Raw genomic sequence first — 26,112 nt, 5'->3', positions numbered from 1 at the left:
TTTGATATATCATGTTGCATTTCTTCCTCTTCTTCATGAGTCATGCTAGAGCTTTTAGGTTGCTTACTAGGTGTTTCCATTTTCTTTCTTCGGGGCATCAATTACTGATAATAATGCTTCACTATGCCCTTTTAATTCCTTCAAACTATTTTTTCAAACCAAACTTATGCAAAATTTAAAAAAAAATTACACACCTTTTTTCACTTTGTAGGAGCTCAATATTGAACGATTGTAACTCTGTAATTTCGGACCTCCAAGGTCTAAAACTGCAACCTGCAGTATCTCTTTGTGTCCTCTTTCTAATGCCACTAGTATGATCGAAATTGGATTCTTTAAGAAAGAGTTATGCCCCACCTCCCAAGATGAACTGCTTATATACTTGTTCAGTAGAGCGAACTTGTACGAAGTGCCACATGTTACTATTTCAACCTTCGGACCTAAAAACAATATACAGAAAAGTACAATCTGTCCTCTTCCTGTAGCTTCTTACGAAATTTCAATCTGATTCTTAGAGAGAAAGTTATGACGATTTTCCCAAGGTCACCTGTTTAGAATGTAATTCGGGAGTCTTCAAAAACCCTAACTTCCTTAGATTATATCTCCAAAAATATAGTGAGACAAGATTTGAAATTCGGACCCGAGCTTCACCCAAATTTCAGCTCAAATGGGTTTTAATTTCAAAGTCTGATCCTGCGTAGAAACAAAATTATAGTGAAACTTCCACGATGACCTGTTTGAGATGAAATTCTGGAGCTTGCAAAAACCCTAACTTCTTCAGATCATAGCTCCGAAAATATAGCGAGAAAAGATATGAAATTTTGACCCAAGGTTCAGAATGATTTCTTCTCAAATGGGTTTTTTTTCAGCTTCTGAAACTTCGTAGAGAAAAATGTATAGCGAAAATGCCATGATGACCTGTTTGGAGCAGTTTAACCCTAGAATCCAAAGCTCTGATACCAAATGTTACGAAACCAACTCACAAAGAGATAGAAAAGATAGATACACACCTTCAAAATAAGTCTCTTCGAGGGGACAACCTCCTTTACATTACACAAATGAACAATTCTTCAATGATACAAATGAAAAAACCTCCTTTCTATATATAGGAGTTAAAGGGCTCACAATATAACCAAAGCCGACCTAACAATAATAATATAAGGGCACAAAAATAACAATAGTGGGCTTCTATGGGACACAATAATAACAATATGGGTACAATAGGGCACAACAATAACAAGAAGTGATACAATGACAATAGTAATGGGGAATCACTAGTACTATAGGGACCTAACAAATAAGGCCACAAATTCCCCTGAAAATAGTGAAAAATCCGACATAATTTTTGTCAAAATTCGACAATTTTTTCACTAAAAATCTAGTGAAAAATAATTTTGCAAACAAATTTGTAACCTGCATAAACAATGCCTTACATTAAATTCCATGTTTATGCCTTACATTAAATTCCCCACCGTTGAAAATCACAAGTAACATGGCCATAACAAACTAATATACTACATTTTTCAACCTTAAACTACCCTATCTATTGAAAGCAACATTTTTTTTTTTCAATTCTCCATGACGAAAATAGTCAAACCAATATCTTTTACAATTGAACCGGACAAAATATTTCGTATCAATTTTCCAAATAAAAGGGAAAGCCCACCAAATATCCTATTTCATATCCATTAAAAAAATAAAAATATTGTTTCGAGATCCCTAGAAAATCATGTCCACTTATTAAAATATAAAATATAGTTTTAAGACTGTCCACGCGGCGCGGACAAAACCAACGTCATTATTATTATTATCTTTCGACACAATTCCGCTGAATATAATCCCTTACTTTAGAAAAAGTGTTGGGTTTTTCAGTTAGAACTCGACCACAGGTTTCGACTTCCTGTCTCAGCGCCTTCTCAAAATGAAAAATTCAACGAACGATGCCGCCAATTGGTCTTAGATTGGCACTCATCAATTGCGACGATAGTTTTTCCCCTCCCAAATCAGTTGCCTAACCCCATTTTGAACATAAGACAATGAGCTAAGGCAATATCCTGGAAGCTAGATCCAGAGGAAGGAAAAATGAAGGAGGAGATTCTGAAAAATTCACTCATACTGAAGGTAGCTGGCCTTCTGCTGCTTGCCATCGCATGCTTCTACTTGGGAAAGCACTGGGCAAGCGATTATGACCAGGTATTGATCGTTACCGGCTCTACATCCTCTTCTGTTAAATCCCATATGGTTGCCCTTGCACCCACCGATTCTCGGACCTATGATCCCTCTTCCCTAAACATCACAAAATCCCCGCCCCCTCCTCCTCCATCACCACCACCACCACCGCCGCCACGGTCACCACCACCTTCATTTGGCATAGTAGACAAGGATGGAGTAATGCAGGACAAATTCTTGGTGGGGGATGATGCTAATCTGGATGATTATGACACTGATAATGATACCTCTACTTCCGATATGGACATCTTTGACCAACCATTCAATGGGTCTGAGAATGTGAAAGGGAGCACCGAGATCAGGGTGGGCACCAAGGTTGCGACATTCAAACCGTGCCCTATGAATATGAGTGAATACATACCTTGCCTGGACAATGTTGCTGCAATCGCCAAGCTTAAATCCATGGCGAGAGGGGAGAGGTTTGAACGTCTTTGCCCCGATAAAACGAGCCGGCTGAACTGCCTTGTTCCCACTCCACCGAAGTACCGCGCTCCCATTCCATGGCCGAGAAGCCGCGACGAGGTTTGTTGCAACTTGGCTCCTCTTTCTTTCGAATTACTAGATGCAAGACAAGATGAGATGATATTATTTAATTAATGGCCAACAAATTTCAGGAATGTATTGTCATTTGGTCTATTGGTGAGGCATCCGAACTTATTGTCTGTATCGTAAATTTCCAATCGAGTGAAACCATCGTAATGTTCAGATATGTAATGTCATTTTGCCTATTGTTAAGGCATAAAATGTATTGCCTGGATCTCAAGTCTCCAATTGAACGAAGCAATCATAATGTTTAGAGCTCATGGGGTATCTGTCATATGTTTGGAAAAACAGTTTGGGATCTGAGATTTCGAATTGGTTGCAAGTATGCATCTTTCTTTCTTTCCTTGTCTTTTGATCTTTTCCTTCATTTGAGATTCATGAAACAGCTGGATGGTTTTGCATAATAGACGCAAGTTCAAGCGAGAATCGTCTAGATGCCAGTAGTATAATTCTCACAAAATGACTGTGCAATCCTACTGTGACTAGGTTTGTTTGTCCCCTCTTTCCTTTGAACTGTTTGAATTCTGAGATGCCATCTGATTACACATGTTTGTAAAGCTTCAAAAACTTATGAGCTTGGTCCAATATCTTCAATTGAGTCGACCCATCACAATGTATTTGTCATATCCCCGATAAAACAATTGTGGATCTGTGGTTTTTTATTGGTTGTAACCACTAGGGATGCATCTTTCTTTCTTTCTTTGTTATTCGATCTTTTGCTTTGCATGGAATTCATCAGACAATTTAATGTGTTTGTACAATAGACACCAGTCTGAAATAGAATATGTGCACACTGCTTATGGTGATAAGGATCTGTCAGATCCTTATCAATCTAATACAAGAGAACACCGGCACACGGAGAAGTATGGCAGAGATATATAGATGAAAATAATTTTGTCCATTAACCTCCAAGAGGCCCGATACAATTACAAGTCAGATATACCTCTGTGGGACTCAAGTGCCCAGTTTAGAATATATATCCAAAATTGGGTCATCTCTGGCCAGCCTATAGTATTAAAATGATAATAAATTCCAGCCTAGGAGCTGCTTAGTAGGCAGGAGTTGAAGATACTATCTCTTAATGTCTAGATGCTAATAGTGTAATTGACATGGAATAGGTATACGATCCCAGTGTGAAAAGGCTAGGCTTTTGTTGAGAAGTGTAATTATTTTCCATATGTTCAATATGTGAGTCCTTTTCACTGTAAGGCTCTGCTGATTCATGGCATCCAGCCACTAACGGCGTGATTATGTGCAGTGGTGGTTTTGGCACATTTTTATATTTTTGAACATACAGATACACATACACACACATTTTCAGGGAATGCTCAAATTGGTATCTGCAGCAAATAGCATAAGTTTTGTAGCTAGAAATTGATCATGTTTGCTCCCAACAATCGTTCTATAGTTTGATATTTTTACTACTGTTGTATCATTTGATTTTTTCTAAACTAACTAAAGCTACGGGGGCAACTGAAGGCATGAGAGTTTCTGTTGTGTAGGGCTTTTGGGTGAGGTGAGAGGTATAAGAGGTTTGGATAAATATAAAAGGGGCTGTATAGTTTTTCGTGTGTTAAAAAAGACTCAAGAAGATGGCAATAAATGAAGAGAGTCATGAGGTGATTGCAAGCTAAGGCAGATGGTTAAGGATGATTGTATAGGTCATGATGCTATGATTGGATGCCAGAGCAAGTAGAAATATGTAGGTAGATAATGGAAATCGTTTTGCTCTAGGGGAAGGTATATTTGGATTTTTTGAACATTGAAATTTTTTGGTGAATATTTGCTTGCAGGCTCATTCAAATCTCAAACATGCAAACTTGTCAATATATTATCACAGATCAATCTTGTTAAACAAATAAGTTGACAGCATCATATCTTTTATATGGCATGTTAGAAGAATCTCAAACTAGAAATTTCAAGTCGCAAATTCATCGTTATTGTGAATATGCAATTCTAGATAAATAATAAAAGAATGATAAACTAAAATCAAGGTTGCATGAAACGGGGAAACGGGTAAGAGTTTCCGAAACAGGAACAGATACGAAACACAACCTCCCCAAATTTTGGAAACAGGGAAACGCAAATATATATATATATATATATATATATATATATATAAGGACATTTAAGAAATATGTGCAATTATAAAGCATATATGATACATTCTAATTTATTACATTATGATAAAATTGTCAATTGTCAATGCGTAAACTATAAGTCTCTAAATTTACATCACATTTACTCATGAATGATCACTTAATGAAAATAGAAATATCCAAAATCAGCCATGAGAAATTTCTAATTTCTTGTCTTGTGCTTGATTGGGAGTCTCCTCCTACATAGTCGAACGACCTTAGTGCTCTTGATTAAATACAAGTTTCATACCCTAGTACCCTACATGTTCTTGATTATTGGGAGTATCCCCTGCATAGAGGGCTTGGTTCTCTTGATTAAATACAAGTTCCATACCCTAGTACATGATAAAATCCAATGGAAACATTGCAATCCCCCCATCTTGAAATCCTGAAAAACAGATAAGTCTACTGGATTTTGAGTGAGATCTAAAATTCTACTTTCTCCATATGAAATCCAATGAGGACGAAACCACTCTCAAACATCCTGAGTCATTCCATGGTAATGTTAAAAATTTAAGTAAAAGTGATATTCTCCTTTATTTTTCATTTTCATCTAACATTACCATGAATTGCATATGCCTCAAACTTCTGATGAACTGCATATCAACAATTGCATATCAACACTAAGCAAAAGTTCACTTTTATAACTTTAGACAGGCATCTAGAAGAAACTCGAAGTCATTAGGAAAACCTAATAATAAATTAGAAAAAAAAACACAAGTTACAAGTGGAAATGTGCATCGTATGGCTGTGAAACGCGTTTCCGGCCATACTGGCCATGTTTCTGCATCGAGAAACATGCCAGTACGTCCGGAAATGCGTTTCACGGCCGTACCACACGTGTTTTAGGGTTTCGTTTCCGTTTCCGTACGGAAACAGCCTCCTACCCTGCGTTTCCTGCAACTTAGACTAAAATATAATGGAATGTTTACATGTATGGAAAATATGTCAAATTTAGTCAATTATCACAACAAACAAGAGACAACATTCCACAACTTACAAGCCATTCAATGGCCATCTGATCTAAAAGAACATTAAGAACATTGCTTTAAAGGGAAAATATATGCAATAATAATAACACATCAAGCAGTTAATAGCAATGGATGTTAAGTCATTAATGTTGTTCATGAAGAGACACAACAAAAGGTTTTAACTCTTTAGAAACTCACTTCTGAGTTGTTATAAATCATTTACAGTTTATCAAATTGAGTATCAACTTATCATTGAATAGTTGGTTATTGAGGACCATACAGTTCAAAGACCGGTTTGCCTGGTGCTGGAATGCGTTTTGATGGCGTTATGAAATCTCAGAGTTACTGTTCATTATTTTATGTATGCCATCACCTTAGTCATTAGAAGTCCAGTTCATATGTTTCATGTCACCCTGACGCATATTGCTACAGAGGCCTCAATATTGTGTGTATATTTATGAGGCTTATCCTATTTTGTCTAGTTTGAATTTGTGGACCTCAACTATGCGTGATTTACTTTTTACAAGAGGCTAACTTCATTTTTTTTATTGTTGATATTAATTCTGATTATTGTATTGTTTTTTCATTTACAACATTGCAGGTCTGGTACGGTAATGTCCCACATACTCGTTTGGTGGAAGATAAAGGTGGTCAAAATTGGATTGTTTTAGATAAAGATAAATTCAAATTTCCAGGAGGTGGAACCCAATTCATACATGGGGCAGATCATTACATAGATCAGATTGCTCAGGTTCTTGGAAATAATGCTTGCTTTTCTTCTGTCATTAAGGGTTCTATCTAATGCTGTATGGAACTAGATGCATTGTGGTGTTATTTGTTGTTGCTAGGCCCTGAATATTTTTATTTCTTATTTGGTTGTGCAGATGGTTCCTGATGTGGCTTGGGGTGTTCATACCAGGGTTGTTTTGGATGTGGGATGTGGTGTAGCAAGCTTTGGTGCCTTTTTGCTTTCTCGAAATGTATCAACACTTTCCATAGCTCCAAAAGATGTTCATGAAAATCAGATCCAGTTTGCTCTTGAACGTGGTGTTCCTGCTATGGTGGCAGCTTTTGCAACACACCACCTTTTGTATCCCAGTCAGGCTTTTGACATGATTCACTGTTCCCGCTGTCGAATTGAATGGACTAATGATGGTATGGTTTTAGCTCTTCTTTCAGATACCTAAACTATGAGATTATATCTTGTGTATTTTATATGAAATTAATAGAAATATGAACAAGGGTTTAGTATTGGTTAGGTACAAAGCTACATATAGCTTAATTTTTAGAGGTCAAACAATGGAGAAGAGTTAGGTTTATAATTGAGTGGTGAAGGTTGTTGGTCTGATCCCTTAGACTCACTGCTTCCTCTCTTAAGGAGTTGTTTACTCAAATATCTGGCAGATGGGTATGCTCTTCTGGGGATCTAAATCATTTTCATCAGATAGATGACAGACCCGATAATTCTTGATTTTTTGTTCTCGTGAACAATGCTACATATAATTCACTGTCAAACAGGGTCAACAACTTAATTTCAAGGGATCTTTGCATGCTGGGGATTGAACCTGGGTCATCATTGTGTTGATACCCATCCTCAACCACTAAATTCATGATTTCTTTTTTCATGCAAAGTGCTCAGAAGAACATTTTTTTAATGTGTGTGCTTAGAGGAGCATATAGGTGCATGATGCCAGAAATAAATCATGGCATAGTAGACTGCAAAACGGTTGGTAAAATCTCTGGCAGACTGCAACATGGAAGAAAAAAGGGAGCTGGCTATGCCTATTTGACTATTGAGTTTATCCTTGGATTTGGTGACCCAACCTTCAAGTGGCAATTTGTCTTTTAATGACTCTCATCTTTCCTTATTAGGATTAAAGTTCTATCTAAAGCAGTGTTTGAAAACTAGGCCGGTCCAAATTGGCTTTGGCTTGGTTGACAAAGCCAGACCCTTGCCCGGGTTGGCTAGATGGAAAAACCGGTATGTTACAAAACCGGCCGAGCCAGACACTGATTCGGCCGAGCCCGTCTTAAACTGGCCGAGCTAGTCCGTGGGGAAAAAAGGTGGTAACTCGGACTTTAAACTCAATTTTTGGTTTTTTTTTTTCTTTTTCTTAATGCCTCTACCCCTCTCCCAAGCCTATAAAAGTGACCCAACCCCCTCACATTTACTCACAACTTTCTCATTGCATTTGTGTGAGCATTTGTGAGGAGTTTGTGAAGAGTTGGAATTGGTTTTGGAGCAGTAGTGAGGAGCCATGGGTTTTCCTGTCTGACTCTGATTTAGAGTCTGAGTCAGATGATCTTGCCTTGTTTAGCAGTAGTGAGTAGTGGTGTTTTGTTGTAGAGGCCATTTTGAGCCTCCTTGGTTATGTGTTTTTGTTCTGATCTCTATATATTACATATATTGCACAGTGCACTGGGTGCCATTTTGATATAATAGATATATTCATAAGCATACTTCGATCATATTTTGTCTTCTCTCTATATTCTAATGCTTTGAGTTTGGAAACATGAATGAAAATCTTTGAAAATATGTTTTTTCATAAAAAAAAAATTTATTGTATTTTTTACAACAAATGAGCCATTGGAATCAACTAGGCCGAGTCGACTTCCGAATCTGAGTTGGAGTTTTAAAACTATGATCTCAAGGGTTATTAGGTGCTAGTGGCTTTAATTGTGGTCATATAGAAGTTACACATGTCCAAGAAATGATGAGACCCTTAGGCATTACAGCAGATATTAAATCTCCATAGGCTTTAAGGGTTGTGAAATTATTCTTATACCAAAGAAGACATAGATCATGATTTTGGAGCCTTTTGACTGACATGTTGACTTGATATGGAGAAAAAAACTTCGACTCTAAAAGACATCTCTTATATATTTTAATGTCTAAATGCCTGGATTGGATTAAAAAGGATTTAATTTTATGTCTCTCTCTCTCTCTCTCTCACACACATGCATAGGACATGACTTGCACAAATTGTGATGTTGGAAATGACTTATTCTATATGATAATTATTAATGACACTTGTAAGCAATTGCGGGGGTGGCATGGTTAAGAATGATGGTATAATGGATGTAAGAAAAACCATTCTATGATTAGATTGTTGAAGTTATGGTTTGAGAAATGGCTATTTTCCCATGTTCCACAGTGTTTCAGGGATGGGGGGGTTGGGTTGTGGGAATGACTGGAGAGCACCTCCAAATCTCAAGAGATGACACTCTTGAAAATTTAAAAGAATAGAAAATTTCACATTTAGTATGCAATTAGAAACTCATCCATATGTATTCATGTTTCAGATTCATTGAAACTTTCATAAATTGTCATCATTCTTTGGATGCATATTACTTGTTCCAATAGATATTGTTTTTAATATTTTGATGACTTAATGTGATTGTATTTGGGAGTCTTAATTTTTTTTCAGGGGGTGGAGAGAGACTGTAGATGTCTTTTGAGGGGCATCTGCAGATCCTTTAATGACAAGGAATGTGCAGGCATTCCTGCAGTCCCCTACTTGTTGGGGGAAGATAGGGAAATACGGGAATGGAGTTTCCAGCATTTCAGGGTCTCTGAGGGACAATATGCACACCCATCACTATTTGACGAGAAACATGGGAAACCTGCCACCCCCCTGGTGGACATGTCGATGCGAAAAATTTATTTTATCTTAAATTCATAAGACCACGCATAAGAACAGGAAAAGCATGCACATAAGACAACTTCCACCATAGTTGGTCTAAAAGACAAAAGATAGCACAAGGCAAGGTCACAATAAGGACACTTATCACCAGAAGTCCTTGTGGGGGAAGCAAAAAGGGTAAACTAACAATTTAATGCAATTTTATTTTCCTAAGAATCTAATGCAATTAATAGCATGAGGTCAAAAATTAGAATTTATACCCATGGGGGAAATTGAGCAAACTATGGTTATAAGCAATTATGATGTGGCTGATGAAGGAGAATGATAATTAGTGAAAGGTAGATGAGCTCCATAACTAGCATACGAGGCCCTTCTTGCCTAAACAGATTCAAGAACAGTGGAAAAATGATTATTATTGAAAGTATTTCTTCATTTCTAGGCATTCTTGAATCTTGCCATTCATCCTCTACTGTAGTCAATTTTGGGAGAGTTTATGACATAAAAGAATAGGATGTTGTGTGAACAATGCTATCTACATTAGATTTTAGGTAAAGATGATGAGGATTGCTAGAACATTGCTTTGGAATGCAAATGCAATAATCTATGTCAATGGCTAGTCATTCAATGATTTTGGGCCACAGCTTAAGTACACAGAGATGTCATCCAGTTCCTGCTTTGTATGTCCCAGTCTTTGAAGCTGTTGATTATTTGCTGAGGGAATTAGATTTTAAAGGCCCTCTTACATTTCTAAAATTGCCTGTTGGAGACAATACATTGTTGAATAATAATTTTGCTACAGATATTGCTCTTATTCAAGGTAGTCACCATGCTGCTTCTGTTTTTTGACTAATTATGGAACTGGTGGTGCATGTCTTGTAAGGACATATATTAGAGAGCGGTCACTAATTGTGAAACTGTTTCTTTTCCTTTGATGAAGGGGGTATTTTACTTCTTGAAGTGGATAGGATGTTGAGGGCTGGAGGCTACTTTGCTTGGGCAGCACAGCCAGTATACAAACATGAGGAGAAGCTACAAGAAGCTTGGAAAGGTACTGTAAGTGGAGAAGAAGAAGATTGATGTTTTTTTTTAAAATGTAAATTAGATATGGCAGAATATTTTATTTAGTTGGTAATTCCTATGGATTTGCCTTGGGAACAAAACATAGGTTTCAATTCAAAAGTTTCTTGAAGTATCTCTTTGCTTTTTTGTTTGGTTGGATTACTAAGCTTTTATGTTATGGAATTTGCCTTGGATAACAAAAATGTGCCTAGTCTTAAATGCATTATCCAATTAACTGTCATGTGGCTACACTACCAACATCTCTAAACACCTGTTAGTTTGCATGCATTCTTTGATAACAATTTAATCATATTATTCATTTATCAATATCAATTGACTATCAGAAAGATGAATACATGACACAGGAGAGATTTAGAATGTGTGAAATATTATTGAAAAGGGTCAGTTGGTACAAGGAAGAGACTTTTTTATTTTATTTCATTTATTAGGTAGTTGTGTGCCACCTAATTTGTAATCCCCTTTAACTAATTACAGCTTCTATTGTGATAAGATTTCTGGAATTGAACTATGTCATACTTTTTGAAACATTCCAACATTTTGAGTGGACACTCCATCATCGGAGAACCATATGAAGCTTTAGTAAGAAAAGGGTGAACCTTAGAGTATAATATATAGGATGTAATAGAATTAGCCATTATGAAATATTATCAAATTACAGGCTGTCACAAGGTAAACTTTTATTGAAGCCTCTTCACCATAAGATAATTTTATTATATTGTGCTATAGTGTTGGAGTGTCAATACTCCAACACCTATCATCAACATGACAATACTATTATTTAATTATTGCTCCCCCTTATATCAAAGATTCAATTATTTATAAAGATGATTGTGAAGATTTTACACACACACACACACCTTGCCCCCTTGTGTCAAACATTCTAACCATAATCTTCGCAATCATCCTTATAAGTAATTGAATCTTTGATATAAGGGGGAGTGTATATATATATATATATAAGTAATTGAATCTTTGATATAAGGGGGAGTGTATATATATATATATATATATATATATCTTGGATGGTTGGGAGAAGTGTTTTTATCCTCCCCACTTGGGTTCAATTCCGGCATGTGACATGTTTAGCTCATAATGAGTATATCCTTGTAATGGCTTCGAGATTTGTTGTCTGAGAGTTCCTCGAGGACTGACACATGTATATTCCTCATATGGAATATAAAGATATTTCTTTTATATGTACAGACACATATTCAATTTCTCATATTTCCACATCTTGGGACTAGTGCTGGGGTTCTATAGAACTGCCATCTCCTCCAGTTGGAAGGCAGAATTCTTTTACATCCACTTAAACAATCAACGTGCTTTCTCATATTTTCTGAAGCAGGAATCCACCTATAAGCAATCTTTTTGCCAGTTCTTCTCACTGAAACGGGAATCCATGTAAGCAAAAGTTAAAACATATTTGCCATCCCTTCTTAATGGAGCAGGATAGATTTTCACCTTGACAAGTGGAGGACAAAATTCATGTACCTTGCTGGAAATTAAGCTGTCTTTTTTTAAAAGAAAGTCTTGTAGATAATGTTGCTTGGAATTATTCATTTCTTCCTCATATGGTTTGTTTTCCTTTCCTTCTTGTTATGAATTCCAGGCCATATAGCTTTTTTCAGCCTCGCTTACTTTTCCTTTGAGTACGTCACTGACATGAACTTTACAGTCACTTGCACTATGATTTATTTTTCTACAATAATTATTGATAACAGTTTCTTCCCTTTGTTTTCATATTTGATTTTTTTCTAAAGAAGACACTTCAATTTTTTCATCATCACGTTCACTTATATATATATATATATATATATATATCTTGGATGGTTGGGTGAAGTGTTTTTATCCTCCCCACTTGGGTTCAATTCCGGCATGTGACACTGATCCGGATTTAAACAGGAACGCAATAGATTACAGAGATAACCATAAATACAAAGATGCGATAACCATATACACAAAGATGCAGCGGAAATAATACTATATTTCATTACTGTAAAATACTGAAATATGCTTACAAACAGAAATGGAAAGAAACCAGCTAGGGCGATGGTAGCTTATCTCTGAGAAGAGATGTGGCGGCTACATGCCTCTGAACTGTTCTAAAAACTGTATTACAATGAGGCTCGAAGGCCTATTTATTGTTGAGAAACAATGGAAAACCCTTCACATCCCGAAACCTAACCCTAGAAGATGAAACGCCAAATTGTGGGCCCCGTTTGGGTAAATTGGTACATCAATTTCCCAGGGCGTAACTTTGGCATACGATCTCCGTTTGACGCACAAGATAGCTCGTTAGAAAGATCTATCCGAGTACTACCACTTTGGGAGGCAACAAGGGTCCATGGACCCATGTTGCCCCAGATTCCCAAAAAAACGTCGTTTAGGGCCTCAAAACGACTCCGGAAGTTCAGGACCCGAAAAACTGCTAAAAATAGTAAACTGTGCTACAATTTAGGAAACTGAAAAAGCTGAAAGAGATAGTTGTGGGGGTCCAAATGGGATAGGTGGGTGGCCACCAACATCCACCTGGATCATTCCTCCACCCTTAGGAAGCAATGGTCCCCATTGCGTTGAGTTCCTCCATCTGCTGAACTTGTCCTGCAACCTCTGATGTGTCCAATGATGGTGGGAAGCATGGTTGACGATGGTCCACATTGAACATTTGGTGCCGGCGAAGGAATGGAGGAATGATGTGCTCCAAAGCATTGTTCCCCATAGCCTTGATACTGTTGTAAGGACCATGTTGGAGTGATCTGAGCTTCTGATGGGTTCTGGTAAGGCGTTCTTTCTGTCGATGCAACCAGACTTTGTTGCCCACCTGAAACTTGTGTGGTACCCATGTGGGTGAGGAGAAGTTGTTCCTGTGTTTTTTCATGACCGTATCCCTTTGCTGCTTTTGTTGCGTGGAGGGACCCTTTGCAGGGGTCATGGATGTAGCAACGATCTTCCCCTTACTTTGGGAGTGAACCAGACAGATGAATTTCCTGGTCTGTGATATGAGCTTGCTGCCTTTTTTGGTAGTGATCAAAGATGTGGCGGTAGGTGGGGCTACCTCCGGTATCCTGTATAATGAATTATTCAAAGAAATAATGATAGCACGAGGCCTGGACTCATACACAGCATGTCGCCTCCACAAGTATGGCTGGCCTAATAATACATCACAAACATCCAGAGGTGTAACATCACATAATACCTCGTCTGTGAAGGGCTTGATGCTGTAGGGAAGGCGGCATTGCTGGCGAACTTTGAGATCTCGTCCTTGATGAAGCCACTCGATACTGTACGACTGTGGGTGTGGTGTAGTCGGTAGGCCCAACTGCTTCACAACCTCTGCTGAAACGAGGTTCTTTTGGCTGCCACTGTCGACAATGAATTGCAGCGGCGAACCCTTCACCCACATCTGTCAGTGGAAAAGACGGTCCCCTTCCTCTGGATTTTCGGGCTCATCTTTCTGGATCTTGGCGGTGGCAACAGTGGCGCTGGGATCCGCATCAATGATTTGCTTCCCTTTGCCATTCCCCTTGTCGAGTTCTGGCTCAGGGTTGGAAAATGCATCTGATTCGGAGGCCTTCAACTCAGCCACCAACGACTGCTTGGTCCGACACTCACTTGTGTTATGAGTGGGACTCTTGTGGAACTCACACCACTTTCCTGTGTCCTTCTTCGGCTTCGTGGTGTTGTTCTTTTCTTGCGGTTTCGACAGGTTGTCTTGGGTCACCCCGCCTTGGCTTTGTCCTTTGGGCTTCGGATTTGCAGATCCAAAGTCTCGCTTCTCTTGTTTGAACTTTTGCTCGATTTTGACAGCGTATCGGTATGCTGTGCCGAGTGAGGAGATGTTCAAGAACCCCATCTCTTCCTGGATGTATCTGTGTAGGCAGCCGCGGTATTTGAGTACCAGATGCAGCTCAGTATCTTTGATACCCAACTGTGTGCGAAGGGTATGAAAAATGTTTGTGAACTCTGGCACGTCTTGGTCTCGTCCCTGCCGCAGTGTGGTCCATTTGATGTATTTGTCCTCATAGCTTCCGACAGGGTAGCACTGCTCCTTGATGGCATCCCGAAAGTCATTCCAAGTGGGTGCGGCTGAAAATAGTGATCCTGTACTTTCATCCTTCTGCTCGCAGTAGGTTTCCCACCAATCCTTGACGTGGGGGGCTACTTTGAGAAGAACAAAAACAATCTTTTCCCGACTTGAAAATTCATGAACAGAAAAATACCCATCTAGCAGATTTAACCATTTATCTACGACATCTGCGTCTATTTGACCCTCGAAGATGGGGATTTCAAAATTAAATTGTACCTTAAATGGCGTGGCATTTCCAGAGTCGCTGTTGGAAGCCGATGCGTCGCCTCTGGGTAGCCGCTGAAGGATCTGCGCAAAGCTATCCATCATCGCGTTCCTTTGCCGCTCGAGCGCTTCTTCGAGCAAGATTTTGATAGGATCTCCTGCCCCCTCGTCTTTCTTCTCATCCGCCATGGGAGGCCGTTGGGATTTGCGAGGCTGGTCTTGCAAAGGTTCGACCAGTTCAAGCCCTAACTCCTTATATCTCGACCTCGTTGGGGACATGCAAAGAAAAACAGAGAAAAAGCAGACCGCTTTGATACCACTGATCCGGATTTAAACAGGAACGCAATAGATTACAGAGATAACCATAAATACAGAGATGCGATAACCATATACACAAAGATGCAGTGGAAATAATACTTTATTTCATTACTGTAAAATACTGAAATATGCTTACAAACAGAAATGGAAAGAAACCAGCTAGGGCGATGGTAGCTTATCTCTGAGAAGAGATGTGGCGGCTACATGCCTCTGAACTGTTCTAAAAACTGTATTACAATGAGGCTCAAAGGCCTATTTATTGTTGAGAAACAATGGAAAACCCTTCACATCCCGAAACCTAACCCTAGAAGATGAAACGCCAAATTGTGGGCCCCGTTTGGGTAAATTGGTACATCGATTTCCCGGGGTCGTAACTTTAGCATACGATCTCCGTTTGACGCGCAAGATAGCTCGTTAGAAAGATCTATCCGAGTACTACCACTTTGGGAGGCAACATGGGTCCATGGACCCATGTTGCCCCAGATTCCCAAAAAAATGTCGTTTAGGGCCTCAAAACGGCTCCGGAAGTTCAGGACCCGAAAAACTGCTAAAAATACTAAACTGTGCTACAATTTAGGAAACTGAAAAAGCTGAAAGAGACAGTTGTGGGGGTCCAAATGGGATAGGTGGGTGGCCACCAACACGTTTAGCTCATAATGAGTATATCCTTGTAATGGCTTCGAGATTTGTTGTCTGAGAGTTCCTCGAGGACTGACACATGTATATTCCTCATATGGAATATAAAGATATTTCTTATATATGTACAGACACATATTCAATTTCTCGTATTTCCACATCTTGGGACTAGTGCTAGGGTTCTATAGAACTGCCATCTCCTCCAATCGGAAGGCGTAATTCTTTTACATCCACTTAAACAATCAACGTGCTTTCTCATATTTTCTGAAGCAGGAATCCACCTATAAGCAATCTTGTTGCCAGTTCTTCTCACTGAAACAGGAATCCATGTAAGCAAAATATATTTGCCATCCCTTCTTAATGGAGCAGGATAGATTTCACCTTGACAAGTGGAGGACAAAATTCATGTACCTTGCTGGGAATTAAGCTGTCGTTTTTTTAAAAGAAAGTCTTGTAGATAATGTTGCTTGGAATTATTCATTTCTTCCTCATATGGTTTGTTTTCCTTTCCTTTCTTCTTGTTATGAATTCCAGGCCATAGAGCATTTTTCAGCCTCACTTTTCCTTTGAGAACGTCACTGACATGAACTTTACAGTCACATGCACTATGATCTATTTTTCTACAATAATTATTAATAACAGTTTCTTCCCTTTGTTTTCATATTGATTTTTTTCTAAAGAAGACGCTTCAATTTTTTCATCATCACATTCACTTTTTTCCATTAATCTAAGAGTTGAAGTCACCGTATCTAAAGATTGATGGGATATTGCTGATTGTAAACAAAATTACTATATGTGGAAGGTAAGCTGTTTAATCAAACAATCTTGTCTTCCTCTTTTTCTGCATTAGCACCTATGTCTGCTCATTGTTGTATTAATGCTTGAATTGCAGTAAGATGGCTGGACATATCCTTCTTTACCCATTTTTAATGCAAAAAATTGTTTCATTGAAGGAAACTTTGCATCATGAGATTTTATCCCAAACAGTTCTATCAATTGTTCTCATACTTCGAGCTTTTTGTCAAATCTAAATGGTGGAGTTGAGTATTAGACATTACTAAACCGATATTGGCTTTTGTTTTGTCATCTCTAATTGCCCACTCCACTAACTTTTCATACTGTGTATTTTGTTTTGGTTCTGAAAACAATGTTCCATCTGTTTATGTTCATCAAGTGCAGTTGTATTTCCACTTGCCCTGCATGAAAAGTTTTTATCTATTATTTTTTCTTTTCTTTTAATTCATGTGACTATTGTTTTTTTAAACAAAACTCTAAAGAGAGAGTATCTACTAGTCTATAGCTATATCCATGTAATGGTGTGAGCATCACATCCCAGTGTATTGTAGTGGTGTAGTTTCTACAAAAAGATCTATATACCTAATTACTTTGAAAACATATAGACTTAACAAAAGGCATGACTGCTGGCTGCTTTTGTTGAATATGAGTCCAATTTGACAATTTCCACATTCTCCGGAGGCTGGTGAAGCATTTCATCTGCCCTTGGACCCCTCACAGCTTGAGTAAATAGACTGCACTTGGTAGGATGCTCCAAACTGCTTATCTTTGGTCAAATTGATGGCCATGTGTTTGAAGCATTTTACATTCAGCTTCCAGAGTTGTAATCTGATGCTTCAATTGTACTAAACTACCCATAATTCAAGTACCTGTTAATCTTGTTTGTGAATTTTAGCTATGGTTGTCAGGATTGAGCTTCTGTTACCTTGAATAGCATCCTTGTGACCTCTCAATGCCCACTGGAGGTGACAGTGGGTGACTTGCTGAGGTTCCACTTGGGTTGTGTGATTTGGTTAGGAGCTTTATCACTTGAAGGCATAATTTGAGTGGTAACGCACTTCATCAGATTATTTTCTCCAGCTTCTTTCATCTGTAGTTGTACTGGAGCCCCCATAGTTATATGAAACATTCCGTGTCAACTGGGGCTATTTGACAATAGATGGAATCCTTCAACAGGCCTACTCAAATGACTAGTAGAACTGATGTCCTCAAGAGTTGGACGAACTCTAATCTGTAATGTTCCCTATAAATTGATGGGCTAATGGAGGATGAAATAGCCTATCTGACCTCGTAGGCTATAGTCTTGATAAAGGGGTCAAAACTCAGTTTTTCCAATGTCGGGGCAACATAGTGCAAATATTGGGTTGGCTGGGGTAAAAGAGCCCAAAATTGGGGGTTGCTTACACAATGCTTCAGATGAGGAATCCCTTCGATAAGTCTATAAATAGAAAAGAGTTGAGATCAAATCAATTAGCATCCTTCGAATTGAATTGTCTCTGTTTTCTTGAGCCTGAGGCTCTGAGGGTTTTACGACCCCCTTTCCCTACTAATTTTGCTGGTGACAGAGTCCACCCTAGTTGGTAAATTTATTTTATCCTTTCTTACTTTGTTCTGGCAAAAACAGGGAAGATACCTATCTGGAGAACACAGTTTGTGGTGGAAATCTCAGGCAAAGACTAAATCAAGGTTATCTGAGCAGCAGGATGAAATTTCTCTGAGGCAAAGGATGAAATTGTGGGGCAGCCAAAAGTCTCCTGTAGTTAGCATTCTGAATTTCTGAAGCCACTGAAAATTTGCTGAGGTATACCAGTTGAAGTTTCTGAGGCAGATTGTGATCACACTGAGGTCAGAATTGGTGCGAAACTCCTCCTGAAGCAGTCTGAGCATTTTGTAGTGTAACATAAGTCATTCAAATAAGAATCAAACCTTGATCTTGCTTGTGAATTTTAGCTATGGTTGTCAGGATCGAGCTTCTGTTACCTTGAATAGCATCCTTGTGACCTCTCAATGCCCACTGGAGGTGACAGTGGGTGACTTGCCGAGGTTCTACTCGGATTGTGCAATTTGGTTTGGAGCTTTATCACTTGAAGGCACAATTTGAGTGGTAACGCACTTCATCAGATTATTTTCTCCAGCTTCTTTCATCTGTAGTTGTACTCAAGCCCCATAGTTATATGAAACATTCCATGTCAACTGGGGCTATTTGACAATAGATGGAATCCTTTAACAGACCTACTCAAATGACTAGTAGAACTGATGTCCTCAAGAGTTGGATGAACTCTAATCTGTCATGTTCTCTATAAATTGATGGGCTAATGGAGGATGAAATAGCCTATCTGACCTCGTAGGCTATAGTCTTGATAAAGGGGTCAAAACTCAATTTTTCCAATGTAGGGGAAACATAGTGCAAATATTGGGTCAGCTGGGTAAAAGAGCCCAAAATTGGGGGTTGCTTACACAACCCTTCAAATGAGGGATCCCTTCGATAAGTCTAAATAGAAAAGAGTTGAGATCAAATCAATTAGCATCCTTCGAATTGAATTGTCTCTGTTTTCTTGAGCCTGAGGCTCTGAGGGTTTTACGACCCCCTTTCCCTACTAATTTTGCTGGTGACAGATTCCACCCTAGTTGGTAAATTTATTTTATCCTTTCTTACTTTGTTCTGGCAAAAACAGGGAAGATACCTATCTGGAGAACACATTTTGTGGTGGAAATCTCAGGCAAAGACTAAATCAAGGTTATCTGAGCAGCAGGATGAAATTTCTCTGAGGCAAAGGATGAAATTGTGGGGCAGCCAAAAGTCTCCTGTAGTTAGCATTCTGAATTTCTGAGGCCACTGAAAATTTGCTGAGGTATACCAGTTGAAGTTTCTGAGGCGGATTGTGATCACTCTGAGGTCAGAATTGGTGTGAAACTCCTCCTGAAGCAGTCTGAGCATTTTGTAGTGTAACATAAGTCATTCAAATAAGAATCAAACCTCCCTGAGGCCTCTTTGGTGGACTGGTTAGAGTTTTGGTCAGACCAGGATCCTCCTGAATCAATACAGATACTGAGCTAGTTTTCGGAGGAGTCCCTTGAGGTGAATTGAAGGCAGATTCAACAGACTCTGAAGCAGATTCGGTTGGCATCCTGAGGAACTCGGGTTTGAATGGTAATCTTCCTGTAACATATCTGATCTGAGGTGATTCCGTCAATACGTTTAGTCAAAGCTTGCAAATAATACAAGCTGAGTACCACTGTTAGCCTGCGGATTTGTATAGACAGTTCAGATCATTGATTAGATAGGCTACGGTTGTTCATTAGTTGCACTCGGTTGAACTACAATACTGTATTGGGTAGGTTGTTGCACTACATGTGTAAATAGACAGTGATATTATTGTTGAATGAACAGGGATATGGTTTCTGTTACATGAGCATTGATGTTATAGTGGACCATATCATATTATACTAAATGATTTGTTTGTTTCACCATTGAATGAGCAAAATTGTTTTATTGGAAACCCTAGTTATCTGAAAACCCTAGGGCTAAAATTCCCCCAGGATATTGCATAATAAATTAACTTTTTCTTCCCTTAGGATATACACTTACATAGGATGATTGGGGAGAGACATTTGTGCTTCCCTGATGGAACTCCAAAACAGGCTGCTACTAAATGGTTAGGAGAACCTTATGTTGTCAGGATTTTCTAGGAAATGGATCATCATTAAACTTTCCCTTTTCTCAGGGTCTGCATTTACATTGGATGGTAGGGTGACGGTGTTGTCACTTACCTCTTGGTGGGACTAAACAGGGATATTGACATAATATTCAGGAGATGACATCCTTTGACAGATCCTAAGTAAATTTTTAATAATGATGAGGATGGTAATGCCAGTTGTTTTCATATAGCAATGTTGATACATGGTTATTGTACTGAGATAAGCATTTAGTAAATTCTTTTCTATGTTTCTTTCTCTTTTTCATTCATTTGGGTTTGATCAAAGTCCTTTGAGATATTGTACTTGTAACTATCATTGCAGTGATCACTTTTGACCATATGGTGACACCATGGCATAATACTGTTCCATGTTTCTTCTTCACTGGTTCTGCAGCATTGTGCATTGCCTATTTTTCCGAAGTCTAGCAATTGGTTGTTTCCCTCATCTGATATTTCACCCTGGCATATGCTATTGCACTTATACTGTTTAGTTTTTTCTCTGTTGAAATAGACCCAATTGAGGAATCAAAAGATTTTCATTGGATAGCTTTAGTCCAATGAAAACTTCATTTGACGGCCTCCTCTTCTCTGAAATATCTGGATGGAGGTTGGCTCAAACGCCACCCACAATGTTGTTTGGTAACCCAACTGTTTTCAGCAGGATTCAGACATCAGCCCAGATTAGAACTGGAGACCTCTAGATGAACTCTGCCTTGAAACAGTCTGTTAGAACATAGAACCAATTGGGATAAGCTACTGGGCTTCTTCATTGGATAGTTATCTTTGCACATGGCAATTTAATGACAAAATTATGCTAATACAACTGCCAGACATATTGAAAAGTTAGCTGTCTATGAAAATTCAACTCTTTTCCTTGTATCTTTTAAGCTTATGCTGTGTTTATGCTTGTAGATATGGAGAACCTTACCGCAAGGATGTGCTGGAGGCTTGTTAAAAAGGATGGGTATATTGCAATTTGGCAGAAGCCTTTGAATAACAGTTGTTATATTAACCGAGCTGTGGGAGTTGAGCCTCCATTATGTGATGTACGTGACGACCCAGATGATGTTTGGTAAGCCACAAATCATGTAGGAATAATTGGCAGTAAATAAGTCAGTAAAGAGGACATTAAATAGTGCTGGTAGATGTATGTTATCTAATAAATTAGGGAGTTTCTCTAAACTTTAAATGTCAATTCTTTGAGCTAAGGAGCTTGACTTTCAACCAGATTAAACAATGGTATTGCCATTTCACTTTCTTTTTTCTGGTCACTGACGTTGAGGTGACGTTAAAAACTTATAACTATGTTTAATTTCAGACTGATACAGACATATAGTATGTTTTATGATCTTGAAAATAGTTAATTTATCTTATCCTGCCACTTCTACTTGCAGTGACCAAGGATTGTAAACAAGTTAAGGGTTTATCATAATCTAATATCTAAAATTTGCATCTGGAAAAACCCTTTCCTGCTGTCCCTGGACATGCTGGTTTAATTTGACATGATTTGCTTGATGGATTGGCCAGGCTTCATATTAAAGCAGTTTTTCTTCGATCCTCAAGGTTTTCCTTTATTCTGCAGATTCCTGACTCTGTTTACAGCTGCTGCATTTTTAATATTAGTATCATGGCTCTTGGAGTTAACCTAGTGACAGAATCTTCTAGTCAGAAGGTTGAACATCTTTGTTAGCACCTGCTGCTGGCATTTGCAACAGCCAGCTGTATGTGGCTTAACCCTGGGCCATAGGAGTTATCCACATACATGCACAGATTCCCAAACTGAGGTTGAATTATAATTCATTCACCATTACAGCAGAGTCTTAAGGAAAATTGTTAAACCGTTTAGCTTGCACTAGGCCCCATGTGTTACTCGAAAAAACCATTTTACTCGATGGTAACTCGTAAATATCTTGCTATGTTCATCTGATCAGAACTGTTGGAAGAATCGCCGCACCTCTATAGAATCCATAGTTTCTACCCTGGGGATCCTAGTTACTGGTTTGGAAAGGTTACCAACACCTGCGGGTTTTGGTGTAACGGCAAACCTCCACATGGTATCAGAGCTTGGACCCAGGTTCGATTCCCCCGAGTTGCGTTTGAAGGGGGGTGTTGGAAGAATCACTGTACCTCTATAGAATCCGTAATTTCCACCCTGGGGATCCTAGTTACTGGTTTGGAAAGTTTACCAACACATGCGGGTTTTGGTGTAACGGCAAACCTCCACAAGAACAATTCTTACAGTGAAGGGATAGTTTCTTTATCAGTCTTGAGTATGCTTTGAAAAATTGGATGCACAACCTCGAGATTTCATTGGATAGTTTGGAGTTTGTTCACATCGGCTTTGGGTCGAGATTGAGCTCCATAATTGGAGATCAGAAAGGATCTGTAGGCTTTGTCACCTACGTGCTGGGAAATAGATATCCTACTAGCTGTACATATCACTTGTCCATGTTAGAAACATGGATATGAAGAACTACCTGGCTTTTTACTATAAGAGAGTGGACAATGCGTGAAGGAGAAGCAACCAAGAACAGTGCAAGTATCCATTTTTCCTTCCTGTGACTGAAAGAAAGCCTGAGAGTTGCAGAAGCAAGAGACTCCATTTTAGGCAGAGGCACTGTTGATGTTTTTTGCAGCAGAGACAGTGTACTATTATAAACAAAATGCACCTGATGAAGGGTTTGGAGAAGCAACTGAAGACATGCCACACCTCTTACCCAGATGGTTCTTCTAAAAGTTGGTGGGCACTGTGGCCACTAGCAAGTGACCCACTATATGGGAGTTTCACCACATGTGGTCATTGGATATTTTGAGTTGCATTTCTCCTTTGTAAAAGACATGATGTGTTTAAGTTTCAGGCCTTTATGGGGGTGGGTAACAATCTAGGAATGCGTTTTTTGTGTTAAGGGGTGTGTTACAACTTACAAAATAACGTTGGAAGTTGGTACATGTATAAGCCACTTAATATGTCAGTGATGTGTCTACATTAATATTATAATGTCGAGGTTGAGGGATTGGGTGGTTAAACCACCATAATCATGCTAGGGTGCTATATAATGATGTAATGCAAGGTGAGTAACTTGAGAGAGAGATATGTGTAATTGTAGGTAGCCTACCTCAGGATCCTTGGATGTACTTGCTGGAATCGTACACTAAAGTATATGATTTGCTAAACATAATTTTTAAACTTTCTGAATATGCTTCTTCCATTTAGGCAAAAAATGTTCCCAACTTCTGGAATCATACACTTCAGTGTATGATTTGCTAAACATAATTTTTGAACTTTCTGAATATGCTTCTTCCATTTAGCCAAAAAATGTTCCCAACTTTCCAGACATGAAAGCAGTAGGGGAAAGCAGGCTTAACAATAGCATTAGCAAGTTGCATTTTAAACGTGATATTTTGAGGGGCTGGAAATTGGAATCATTTTCTCTAAGGCTTAGGGGAAGCATATTGTTTGTAAACCTGAGTTTGAGAATCAAATGTCATGCTTAAGATTGGACTTGTAAGCTGGGCTCCTGGATAGGTGCAGGAACAAGGGATTGGGTCTCCGATGCTTTATGAATAAAATGAAATTTTGATGAAGTTTCGTTGGTCATATTGTAAGGCATAACTTGGGTTTGAGCAGGGTTGACTGGCAACTCCTTCCTCCCTCATGATAGAGATGGTGTCTAGTTGGCTTGGTGACAACTCTTGAGTAGAATATGAGATATTACCATCGAAAAATGAAAGAATGGAGATGTCAGTCGAACTCATCTCTGTACAACACGAAGAGTGCTGTTGAAAAGAAATGCCTCTCGTTAATATGTACAAAAGAAAGAAAGGACATATTTTAATCCCACTGATGACTAATATAGGGGAATGGGACTAAGGTACATTAGCGGACAATAATTGCAAGTGGAGTGCCAAAAGAAAACTCCATCCTAACTAAAAGCAGCAAAAATGCAAAACAAAAAGGAAACCCTGGTTATCTATTAAAAAGGGAAAGGAAGAAATATTAAAAAGTATGGTCGAACTTCAGCACAGAGAGAGAGAGAGAGAGAATAGAATAGAAAGAATAGAATTTTGTTAAAGTCAATGAACTAATTTATCTATTCTAGACAGACAGGATCAAAATATCACACAGCCATGCTCCTTAAAAGCGGAACCCAATGTTGTATCCACTGCATGACCACCCATAACTTCTTGGAGGATGTTATCTGGAGAAATATTCAGTCTAATAGAGCTCTGCTGGGTGATCCTATGTGACAACAGGTTCTGCTAGAAGAGGCTGAAGATGTAGTGCTCCAAACATCCAAGGTCCAAGACTCACTGGGAGAGATGAAGAAACTGGTAATGGGTTCTGACCAGGGGCTAACGTGAGCAGGTTTTGTACTCCTAGTACAGCAAGAAGCACATGGACATATCTTACAACATTGATAGATGGAATGCTCTAAAGTGATTGCACCCATAATAAAAGATGATACACCAACTCGGCATAGCTTACAATTATTTGTAAATGCAGTTAAATATGTTCCCATTGGACTATTACTCTTTGTTACTCCCATAGGTTGCCCTGCATTACAAAAAAACTGCCATAATCTCTTTTTCTTTGATCATTTATTTGTATGTGTTCATTTGAAGTATTGGCTTTGGTGATCAAGACAAGTGGCTTATTAATCAAGGGTATTTGCTATATTTTGATGTCATACGATAACTGGACACAGCTTGCCGTCTTCTGTTTCATTTTGGCATTCTCATTATGAAACTGTCCGGACAATCTTTCAATGAAGCTTAAGTTCTTCAAAAAACATGAGATCACACATCAACACAGTCTTGTAATGGCATGTCAGGGAATTATGTTTTATCCATTTATGGATAACGCTGTCAACATTTCTGCTGATGTCTGTCCATCTCAACATAAAATAAAAATAATTTAAGCCTGTCCAACCATCAAGATTCAGTGACAAAAACTAGAACATCAGAGTTTCAAATGCAAAAATTAAACCAATTTTATTGGGTTTTGTTCTTGTTTCCATAAATGGTTTTGCTGTATCATTATTCATGCTTTTGCAGGTATGTGCCACTGAAGGCTTGTATCACCCGATTGCCTGAAAATGGCTATGGACAAAATTTGACGAATTGGCCTGAGCGATTGCATACTCCACCTGAGAGATTGGAGTCTACACATATAGATGCATATCTAGCAAAAAAAGATATTTTTATTGCAGAAACTGGATACTGGAATATGGTTGTGAAAAGCTACTTACGTGGACTTGGCTGGAGGAGACAGAAATTTCGAAATGTGATGGACATGAGGGCTGGTCTTGGCGGGTATTCTTCTCTATTTACATCTTTTTTGGGAATTGAAATGCTAATGATTCTTATGGAATTCATTTCTCATTTTTCTGTTTTGTATTATGATTATCAAGTTACAGATCTCTGTTAAACTGGTGGAGATGTGCATAAATCTGTTTTGAAACCATAATTTGAATCAAATTTCAAAAGGACTCTTTGTATTGTAAAATTATCCAACAATTATGACATGATATTAACTTAGCTATGTGTTTCTGAGTGGTGTATACAAAATTCATATGACTGGGAAACAGAGTATGTTAAAGTATGCTTTCTTTCCTGTCTGTCTCAGATATGCTACAGCACTGCTAGAACAGCAAATTGACTGCTGGGTAATGAATGTAGTTCCTGTCAGTGGACCAAACACGTTGCCTGTGATTTATGATCGTGGACTCATTGGGGTTCGTCATGATTGGTAATTGTTCTCCTAACCAACCT

At 38.6% G+C, this 26,112-nt stretch overlaps 1 protein-coding gene across 1 annotated transcript in view; it reads left to right on the top strand.

Moving 5' to 3' along the window:
• The first annotated feature begins 1,843 nt into the window (after positions 1–1,843).
• The window catches only part of LOC149148822 (putative methyltransferase PMT12), a 42,339-nt gene continuing 18,070 nt past the window's right edge, over positions 1,844–26,112 (top strand). The window contains exons 1-7 of the mRNA XM_089445166.1: positions 1,844–2,748; positions 6,480–6,629; positions 6,763–7,033; positions 10,460–10,570; positions 21,253–21,412; positions 25,396–25,653; positions 25,967–26,089. Of these exons, the coding sequence (XP_089301292.1) occupies positions 2,080–2,748; positions 6,480–6,629; positions 6,763–7,033; positions 10,460–10,570; positions 21,253–21,412; positions 25,396–25,653; positions 25,967–26,089 (1,742 nt within the window). The 5' untranslated portion in view covers positions 1,844–2,079. The remainder of the gene's footprint in view (positions 2,749–6,479; positions 6,630–6,762; positions 7,034–10,459; positions 10,571–21,252; positions 21,413–25,395; positions 25,654–25,966; positions 26,090–26,112) is intronic.

The sequence above is a fragment of the Pinus tabuliformis genome, chromosome 9 (genome assembly GCF_031772625.1).
Source record: "Pinus tabuliformis cultivar Carrire ecotype Pingquan chromosome 9, CPIR1, whole genome shotgun sequence".
NCBI lineage: Eukaryota > Viridiplantae > Streptophyta > Pinopsida > Pinales > Pinaceae > Pinus > Pinus tabuliformis.
This window is presented reverse-complemented; position numbering and strand designations above follow the sequence as displayed.